Raw genomic sequence first — 10,660 nt, 5'->3', positions numbered from 1 at the left:
ATGTTTGTAGTGACAAAACTGTGTATTTTTTAACAACATATCAGGATACTTTAACCGTGTTTGCTGCTGCAAAACCGGGTATTTTTTTTTTTACCATCATACTGGGACATTTCCAGCTGTGTTTGTTGCGACAAAACCGGGTGATTTTTTAAACTATGTAGGGGCATTTAACGCCATGTTTGTTGTGACAAAATTGGGTATTTTTTAACAACATGTCAGGACATTTCCAGCTGTATTTGTTGCGAAAAAGACAGTTGTTTTTTTTCTGACTACAGATTGGGATATTTCCAGCCAGGTTTGTTGCATCAAAACCGGGTATTTTTAATGATATGTAGGGATATTTCAAACTGTGTTTATTGCGACAAAACCAGGTATTTTTTAGCGACAGTTTGGGACATTTCCAGTTGTGTTTGTGGTGACAAATCCAATGTTCTTCAATGACATGTAGGGACATTTCAAGCTGTGTATGTTGCGACAAAACTGGGTGTTTTTTAACGACAAGTTGGGACATTTCCAGCCATGTTTGTTGCAACAAAACCAGGTAATTTTTAACAACATGTAGGGACATTTCACACCTTGTTTGTAGTGACAAAATTGTGTATTTTTTAACAACATATCTGGATACTTTAATCGTGTTTGCTGCTGCAAAACCGGGTATTTTTTTACCATCATATTGGGACATCTCAGCCGTGTTTGTTGCGACAAAACCGGGTATTTTTTAAAAACACATTGCGACATGTCAAGCCGCATTTGTTGCTGCGAAACTGGGTATTTTTTAATGACCTATTGTGACAGTTCCAGCTATGTTTCTTTCGACAAAACCTAGTACTTTTTAATGACAAGTCGGGACATTGTCAGCTGTGTTTGCCGTGATGAAACTGGGAAAAAAGTAAAGTCATATTCTGACATAAAGATCATAAATGTAAGACAATAACTATGATTTTATTAACAGTTCATTACAGTGTTACGTACTAAATCAATAGAAAATATGCTTAAATTAAGTGCTCCATCAGTTCATTAAAATAAATACATAAATATCAAAATCGTACTAAAAACAGTTAAAAATGTCAGTTTGCATGTCGTCTTACAGACTTAGTGTAACACTGCTCCCTGCGCTCAGGTCCAGAGCAGATCGGGCAGATAATAAGAGCAACGCAGAACACCTAAACCCGTTTTCATTGTTAGTTTCTAACAAAATGTCTTGTGGTCTACAGATGATTTGAGGCTAAATCTGCTCAGTGTTTCCACACAGACGCTAAGCAGAGTGCAAGACGAGCTTAATGAGCATTAATACAAAAACACAGAGAGCAAATTAACATGTGAGCGAGTGTTAAAACGGCCAGCTCTTTGGTGCAGCCAGGTGTATCGAGAATGCACCAGTTGGATCAGATCAGGACGAAACAGCTGTTGAACCTGCGTTATATATTTGAATCATCCGAAAGCTGAATGAACTGAAGGCTTTTTTATGTCTTCAGACACTTGAGATAATTTTGCTTTGTCCAGATCTGTCACTGACTTGGCTGTATTGGTGATTTAGGCACAGTGTCCGGTCGATCAGAGGCACAGGGGAGCAACATGTAACCTTCACTCTACAGCAGACGTTCACATTTGGGAGGCTGCTGCAGCAACTGGCAACGCAACAGCTGCTGGATAATGTAACACCTAAAAAACCTGTTGTTGTGAACGAGATAACGATGTGGACAAAACTTTACATTGGCAGATAAACTGGCACACGATATGACATTTTGTGATTCACATTTCATTGCATCCAATGATCCAAATATGTTGCTCCATTATCCAGCAGTTACGTCATCAGTTGCTGCTCTGTTGCAAAGGGACACTTTTCAGTCAGCGGAGGAACTCCACCACTCCTGTCCTCGCCACATAACCACAATACAGCAGCACTGCCCATCTAAAGCTGTGTCGTACACAAACCAAACGGCGCTCGGTGAAACAAGACAGTGTTCCTTCTTTAACAAACAAACACACATTAAAGCACAAACGTCCATCTCTAGGGTTAGTTAGGTTGCCGTTATGATTGCAGGCACTGTCATGGTAGTAGAAGATGCCTGCTTTTCATCCTCGATCCGATAGGTCACATCGGGGTGAGCCGCGACTTCCTCCGGCGGGCCTGTCATGGTGATCGGCTCGTCTTCATCTTCCTGAGACTGTCCCTGGTCAAAGGATCGTTCTGCTTCTTCTGACAGGCGGTTTTCCTCTTTCTCCTCTTCTCTCTGACACGAAGACATCAGAAGGAGTTACATCGGCTGATAAATCAGACCTTCGCCAGGAAAAAAGATTGCCATGGTACGTTTTCTGCAAACCATGTGTATGTTTGTACATATGATACGTATCATATCAACGTTTCTAAAGTGACATAGTTCCAATCACATGTATGACAGCTGAGTTTCTCATCAGGAGGAGGGGATGGTGGACTGTGAGACACCTGGTGAGACAGATCCCAAGCAGCTGTATTTTTTAACATGTCAGGGCATTTCTAGCCATGTTTGGTGTGACATATCCAGGTTAATTTTCAGCAGCACGTCAGGACATTTCTAGCCGTGTTTGGTGTGAAAAATCGGGGTTATTTTTTAATGCCAAAGGACATTTCCAGCCTGTTTGTTGCAACAAAACTGAGCATTTTTTGACAACATGTGAGAACATTTCCAGCTCTGTTTTTTGCAAAAAAAAACAGGTATTTTTGACAACATGTGGGTATTTTTAACAGCGTGTCAAGACATTTCCAGCCTGTTTGTTGGGACAAAGCTGTGTATTTTTTAACGACACATCAGGGGGGTATTCCAGAAAGCAGGTTATGTGAAAACTCAGAGTAAGTTAACCCTGAGATGAGGGAAACTCTGAGTTATCCGTTCCAGCAAGAGAGGTAACTGAAACTCTGAGTCAGTCACCATGGTAACAGACTCTGTGAACCTAACCTGCTCGCTGGCAGGTTTTCTTCAGTAAACCCTGAGTTTTTCTCTGTCTCCTCCCTCTTACACGCTGTTTCATTTCCTCATTCATTCAGTCCGTGTCAAAGCTTGTATTGAAGCGCATTAATTAGTGGAGATTTACCGTCTGTCACAGTCTAAATCCTGCTGGATATTAGTTTGTTACTCAGAACTGTCTTAAGCTATTGAATTTATGCACATCAATCATTTCTTTGGACATCGGTTTTTGTCTTAACATTCAAATATTACACAGCGAGAATTCACCCTCAGCTCAGAATCAAACCTCTGTCCTTCATATTTATTATTTTGTATAACACTGTGCACAAGGATCAGACTGTCAGTCTGTTAGAGCAGCTCCCAAATGTTTATTGCACATAATGTGTAGGTCTAATTATTTAAATTTTAAAAATGGGTATGAAGCTTTAGACACGTAGTATCAATGACTAATGATCTCTATCACTGATGTCATTGGTCGCACTGATGGAACATAATTCCTATAGCCTAATACTGGGGATTATATGTTAATATTTCTGAGTGAGCAATGGTGCAGCGTTTCAGTGTCTTTAAATTTACTACATTTGAAGCTGAAATAAAGTCACTGAATGCTGTTGAGTCAAGATACAAATAGATGTGCAACATCTACTGTATTTTAACCTCAACGTCTTTTCAAGTGCAAATCACCAAACATATTATTACTGGGTCAGACTGTGAGTTTACAGTCATGTCTTTATGTCTTTGATCTATAGCCTAGCCTATATGTTTTAAATCTTCCTATTTTTCAGTTGCTGCCTCCTGTGTTTTTCCCCATCAGATTAAATCTGAACAAATATATTATTATATATTATTAATATAATGTAATGTATCTACAGCCTGATACACAGTCAGATTCCACCACTTTATCTTCATTAAGGAAATGTAAGTCTGATAAATGATGAATAAACGGACAACACTAAAAAAACTTTTTTATTAACTTTATGGTTAACTTATTGACACTTTCCTCGCTCTGACTCAGGCTCTTCTTTTAAAGATAAACGTGCACCGTCTGCTACACATGCATTAATATCTCTACATCCACTGGATTAAAATGGAGGCGCTGTCTTTTATTTACCTGTTGCCATGGTGAATCGTGGAGTCGGAGCTCCATTGATGATGGCTTTTTATTGTCGGCTTAACTCAGAGTGAACATACTCAGAGTTGACTGAACTAACTCAAATCAGCTGTTGTGGAACCGGTAACTCAGAGTTTCCCATCTCAGGGTAAATCAACTCAGAGTTCAGGGTTAGACTCAGAGTATGTTGAACCTCCTACCTGGAATACCCCTCAGGACATTTCCAGCCATGTTTGGCTTGACAAATCAGGGTTATTTTTTAATGTTACAGGACATTTCCAGCCTGTTTGCTGCAACAAAACCAGTTTTTTTAGACAACACGTGAGAAAATTTCCAACTGTGTTTGTTGCGATAAAACTACAGCGTGTCAAGACATTTCCAGCCGTGTTTGTTCGGACAGAGCTGCGTACTTTTTGAAGACACGTCAGGGTATTTCCAGCTGTGTTTGTTGCTACAAAACCAGGTATTTTTTTCTTTCTTATTTTTTTTTTAATCGAGATGTTGGTACATTTCCAACAAAACCAGTTTGTTTTTTAACCTCATTTCGAGACATTTCCAGCCTGTTTGTTGCTACAAAATTGAGTATGTTTTACTGACACATTTCCAGCTGTGTGTATTAAATTTGAAGCCAACATGCTTTTTCCGAAACGCATAGTTAGGTCGTCGCAACATAAAATGTAAATGCAAAGAGAAGTTTCAACGTATCCGCTATGTATGAAACATACACATGTAACCTGTCCAGGGTTTGCAGAAACGTACAGTGCCAACATGTATCCTGACGATTGGGTTGTGTAAATAAATCCAAAATCACAATTATGTGGATTCATAATGACGACGCCTCACTGTAACGTACCTCCTTCTTCATCCTGTAGTATTCGTCAATAGCATACTGATATTTGGCTGATGTTATTCCAAAGAGGGAGGCCATCCTCTCACCCAGGTAGTCACAGGCTGGAAGATCAGAAGGAGAAATGTAACTAATGTCTACAAGTGTCTTCAACTGATGATGCTGCACCCTGATTGGACCAATCACTGACTGTGTTTACATGCACACAGTATTCTGGTATAGGTCATAGGTCATCTGTCTGGTTATGATCACAGCTGTATGATATTATAACACTAATGAAAGATTGATAATGTTGCTTCATGATCGAGGCCCATTGGGTTGTAAATAAAGGTGTTGATGAACAAACCTGAGATGGTGGACGTGGCGGCTCTCCACATGTGAAACCAGAAGTACGGCCCCCAGGTCAGCTTTGACTGCAACACAAAGACATTCAGTCAGAGGACACTTTGACAGGACGAGGTTTGTCTCCTTATGTTAATAATTAACAGTAAACACATTCCTTGACGCTCTCTCACACACACACACACACACTTTCCCGTCCGCCATAGTTCCCCGTNCCCCCCCCCCTCTGTCCCTCCGACGTTCCTCACCCTCACCGCATCGACCGGAGAGGACAGCAGGTCTTTCCTCTCGGGCTCCTTGTCCTCTCCGTCCTCCTCGTCGGTGCTGTACTCCTCCATCGTCTCCCCGCTGGAGAAATGGATGATCCTGCGAGGAACCTTCTCCCTCTGCTGCTGCTCGTCTCTCTTCTCCAGCTCGCCGAGCTCCACGCTCTCAAAGTCTCTGCTCGAGTTCGAGCTCTGAGTCTGAGAGGAAAATCACAAGCAATCACAGAAACAGTGTTGATTAGGGACTATTTTAAATGTCTGGGATGATGTCACAAACACAACCAATTCAAATATATAAAACATTGGTTCAGTCATTTTTTTATTTACATTTGTTTTATTTTAATACATAAAAGTTACAAATCATATCTTTAAAAGCTATAATAACAATAGAAGTAATAAAGCAGAGTGAAATAAAAACAACTAGATAAAACAGATTAAAACAGTAAAAACTTACAACCACAAAGTTCAATAAATAGATTTAAAAGCTGTAATAATAGCAAAAATAATAGCTAAATAAAAGCTAGGTTAAAAGTTACATTAAAATAGAATAAAAAGACAAATGAAGAATAAAAAATTATTAAATTGAAATACATAAATAAAATAAATTATTATGAAATTAAAATATGTAATACTACTACAACTAATAATAATAATAATAATATAATAGTAAAATAAATGCTAAAACAGTTTAAAACATTATAATAAAACTTACAACAACAAAATGGATTAAATATCTATGAAAATAATAATACATTCAATAATAAAATACTTCAATAAAAGTTAGATTAATACAGATTAAAAACACAAAACAATAATAAAAATATGACGATAAAATGGATTTAAAGGCAACAATAAAATATTTATATAACAGTTAGATTAAACAGATAAAAATATTAATAACACTGATGAAAATAAAACGAATTAAAATGCTATAGTATTATTATTAATAATAATAAAAGTAATAAAATAGTTAAATAAATGCTGGACTAAAAATCAGATTAGAATAAATTAAAAAGGCAAATCAAGAATAAAACTTATGAAGATAAAATATATTTAAAACATAATAATAATAATAATAATGAAGTACTTAAATAATAGCTACAAAAATAGAAAATATATCGCAATAAAATTAATGTGGGATTAAAAAAAATAATAATAAAATGTCAGATATGCCTTAAGATAAAACAGAACAAAATTTTAAAACATATGTACAAGAAAATAATTAAATAAAATAATGTAAATAATATCTGTAAGCTGTCTGGATTTAAATATAAATCTGAGAAACATTATTAAATGTCTGGTTTTAACATCGTGACCGAGCAGCTCGACGTGACACAGCTGACAGTGACGAGCTGCAGACACAGGGCGAAGCCATCATCATCATCATCATCATCATCATCATCAGACCCCTTCAGTAAGCATCACAGCGGTAACAATAATAGTAACAACAGAGTAATCAGATTACCGACCTGCTCCACGTCCACGGTCCGTCCTATGGACACGTTCACGTTGGTCAGATACAGAGACAGCTCCGCCATTGTCGCCTCTTCTTTGTATCTCTGATGCTGCTGCGCCCACAACAACAACCACCGACACAACCGGAAGTACCGTGAAGCCGTCCGCGTGCGTGCGTGCTGTGCGTAACGTAACGTCCATGGAGATGTAATGGAGCAAAGTGTGTTGATAGCAGCAGCAGCGACACAAGTGTTAAAGGTACGTTTAAAAAAGAGAGTTACCTTAAACCGCCTTATTTTAATTAATACACATTTTTATTTATTATTTATTATTATTTTATTATATTTTTTTTTTCGACTGTCCAACCTGACTGTATTATGAACAGTGGTAAAAGCAGCTGCATATATTTACTCAAGTGCTGTATGTAAGGACAGTTTTATGAATATTTCCATTTTAAGGAATATAATTGTGCTGCTGGAGGCAAATATTGCTTTTTACTGTGTTATCAGCTTCAGAAGTGACTTTGTAGATTGAAACTATTAACATAACATAAAATTCATATAAAACATTATAATGTATTATTACAGATTGATGACTTACACTTTGGTTTCTTGCTGACAAGAAGGAAATGGTGTTTATAACTCTCAGACCAGGAGTTACTCTTTCCTTAATAGCAGCATACTTCTTTATTTGAAATTAGTGTTGTGTCGTTCACGAACGAATCTTTCAAAAGAACGACTCTGTTGAGTGAACTTACTGAGCTGAATCACTTCTGGAACTGATTTGTTCATTTCTCAGTTCAGTTGAGCTCAGCAGCGAGCGTGCAGGCCGATGGTGGAACTGCCGACTCAGTCTGTGCGAACAATGAATCGCTCGCGAGTCGTGAGGCAGCCAGGGTGCAGGGAGGGACTGCCTACCGTGTGACGAATCACTCGTTGAACGAATCACTCGGTGAACGAATCACTCGGTGAATGACACAGCCCCGATCCCTGAGTGATTGAAATCATTTCTATGCAGTACACAGTCAGGACTCCTCCTGCCAAGCACTGAACGATCCGGTGAACGAATCTTTTGAACAAATCTTTTTAATGAACTGATTCTAGTGCTTCAGTAACATCTAAAGAACTGCTTTGCCCATCACTATTTGAAATCCTGTGTACTGTGAGCTGTTACTAACCGTGTGCACAACTTAACTCATGGTGCAATATGTCACAGTCTCAACTGTAACCCACAACAACCATTGTGAGATACATGAACATTAATCACTGCATAATAGGTAATGTGTGAGTGATTTAAAACCCATTTAAACAGTTTCCTTCAGCTTACGGCCTTAAACCCATTGTCTCATGGCATGCTGGGAAACTCCACCCATTCAGCCCCCAACACGCTACACCCAAATGAAGCGGTAAGTGTTAATGTCCCGACTACAGAGGGGGAAACCTTATGCAACAAGTCTTTGAAGCAGTATAACTGATGCACTGCTTTAAATTGTATCAGATAGTGCTGAGAGTTAACTGAACATTTACGCACACTTTCAAGGCTCTCCTCCCAAATTCTGCTCCAGTGCATTTGTGTTGACATCAGTGTGTCTTTGTATGATGTGAAAAGGTATTAAACTGCTCCCTTGCTGCGAGGATTAAAGTTGTTGATGCTCTCAAGAGAGTCATGGCAACGTTTTTTTTTCATGGGAACACGAAATGCCGAATTTAAAAGTACCTGAAAAGATATAATGTGCTCTCTGCAACTGCTCAAAGGACATGAAGTACTCATCAAGGCAGAGAGCACTCATGTCTCTGATACCCTTAACAGCACAGTCTTTAAGGTGCTTTTGTTCCGTTGGACGCCAGGGACACCTGTTCAACTGCTCGTTGACAGAAATAGCTAATCAGCGTGATGTCATCATGCCAATATGGACCAAAATCTCTGAGGAATGTTTCCAGCACCTTGTTGGATCTATGACACCAAGACTTAAAAAGGGGGTCCAACCCGGTATGAGGAAGGTGTACCTAATAAAGTGGCCAGTGAGTGTATCTCACTGCTATACTTCACCCAGGTTTGGATGTTGCTGTGTTACTAAACTATAGCCAGTACAGCATGTCTCTGATGTCATGCTGCAGCAGTATCTTTGAAACAGAAAGCTTCTCAATCATCCCAAATTTGAATTACCTTGCTGACACCACCAGATGTCAGTAGAGATCCATGTAACATGAGCTGCTCCGAGTCTCTGAGTGGGCAGTGAATGATTGTTTGGTCTGAATCCTGAGTTGTACAAATCACCATCAGACGCTCATATATCTGCTCCTTCTATGTCTCTGTAGTTACCCGCTGTCACCCTGAAGAGCTGTGAGGTAACTCCAGCAGGAAGAATATACTGGAGGCCGCTCTTTCTCAGACCTATGATGTCATCACATGTTAAAGCCGGAGTCTCCCCATGAAAAATGCATGTCAGCCTCATGTGGGGCTTCACACGAACGTTTGCCCGAGGTGCATGTGGAAATTAGCTTCATTTAAAAACAGTTTTATCAGTTATGAGCCAAAATGTGTGTCCTCATATCCAGAACATTCTGGATCTTCTCTCACTCTGCAAAAATTCTGTGGATATTAAATTTCGCACTCTCCTCTCGCCCAGTTTGTTTGGACTGGTCCAAATCAGAAGTTGTGCTGCAGCTTTCCATTGGCTCCGTCTCCTCCTCCATTAACAACTGACAGCGGCATTTAAGCAGCCTATTTGTAATCAGTCACACGATTGCTCAGGTCAGCTGTTTATTGGGCAAAACATTATTAATCTTGAGCTGTCAAAAATTATGGATTTCTCAAAAGGGTAAAATCACACAGTGGGATGCATCTGTTGTGTCTTAGGAAAAGGTTACTGCTTTCATATGATGATGCAAGTCGCTGAACTGTGAGAGCCGGCAGGTCCCCAAACCAGCTATTGTGTTAAGAAATTAATTTTGGTACTTTGTTTGTTCAGACGCCATTTCTTTTTTTTTAATTTAACTTCTTACAACGTTTTGTATGATATCCTACAAATTAGTGCCCCACACATGACGTTATGTACGTCACTGAAAGTTACGGAGGTTAAGTTTAGGAGGAAAAAACAAGGTCACAACATACCGCAAAGTTCTCACCTTTACGAACACCGGTCTTCTGGGGAAAGTCCCATGGCTTTGAGTCTATTAACTATCCCAACCTGCCTCCTTATGGAACCGCTTACTACTTAACTCCCGTCAGCGCACTGGTCACATGATTGCGGCCTTCCAAAAGACGTAGGTTACACAAAAATTACTTGTTCATGATCACGTAGGATATGTATGAATTTTGGTTAAATTCATACAGGCTACAATGAGGCTAAAAACAGAGTTCAAATGACGTTTTTCCAAACAACTTTTTATGTCGGGGCTTCAGGACACTTGGATCACTACGGATGAGCAGTATGGAGATATTTTGTTGTTTCAATTCTGTGTTCTTGGACGTTTTAATCTGGGGCGCCGTCAGCCTCCATTAGGTGTGAGTTGTGCTGCTACCCACTCCCCCCTCAGATCTCCGCAAGTGTTGTGAGGACTCTGAAACTTCACCAGAGCCTCCCTCGGCATATGGGTGAGTAGATAATGGCTAAATTTTCATTTTTGGGTGCACTATCCCTTTAAGGGCCACTCAAGGCTAGCTCCAAGAGTGAGTCAATCCCCACAGACCC

At 39.4% G+C, this 10,660-nt stretch overlaps 1 protein-coding gene across 2 annotated transcripts; it reads right to left on the bottom strand.

The window, feature by feature from the left end:
• Window positions 1-921: 921 nt before the first annotated feature.
• On the bottom strand, window positions 922-7,127 carry LOC126398587 (protein FAM177A1-like). 2 transcript variants are annotated; one of them, XM_050058045.1, is made up of 5 exons: window positions 6,981-7,127; window positions 5,494-5,709; window positions 5,250-5,316; window positions 4,910-5,007; window positions 922-2,234 (listed from the first exon to the last, which is right to left on the bottom strand). In XM_050058045.1, the coding sequence occupies exons 1-5, from the start codon at window positions 7,047-7,049 to the stop codon at window positions 2,022-2,024; spliced, it is 663 nt and encodes a 220-aa protein (XP_049914002.1). In that variant the 5' UTR covers window positions 7,050-7,127; the 3' UTR covers window positions 922-2,021. The 2 variants fall into 2 exon arrangements, with proteins under 2 accessions (XP_049914002.1, XP_049914004.1); XM_050058047.1 differs by having other exon boundaries at window positions 5,500-5,709.
• Window positions 7,128-10,660: the final 3,533 nt, after the last annotated feature.

This window comes from Epinephelus moara, chromosome 12 (genome assembly GCF_006386435.1).
Source record: "Epinephelus moara isolate mb chromosome 12, YSFRI_EMoa_1.0, whole genome shotgun sequence".
NCBI lineage: Eukaryota > Metazoa > Chordata > Actinopteri > Perciformes > Serranidae > Epinephelus > Epinephelus moara.
Note: the sequence above shows the minus strand (reverse complement) of the source record. Positions and strands in the feature narration are given on the sequence as shown.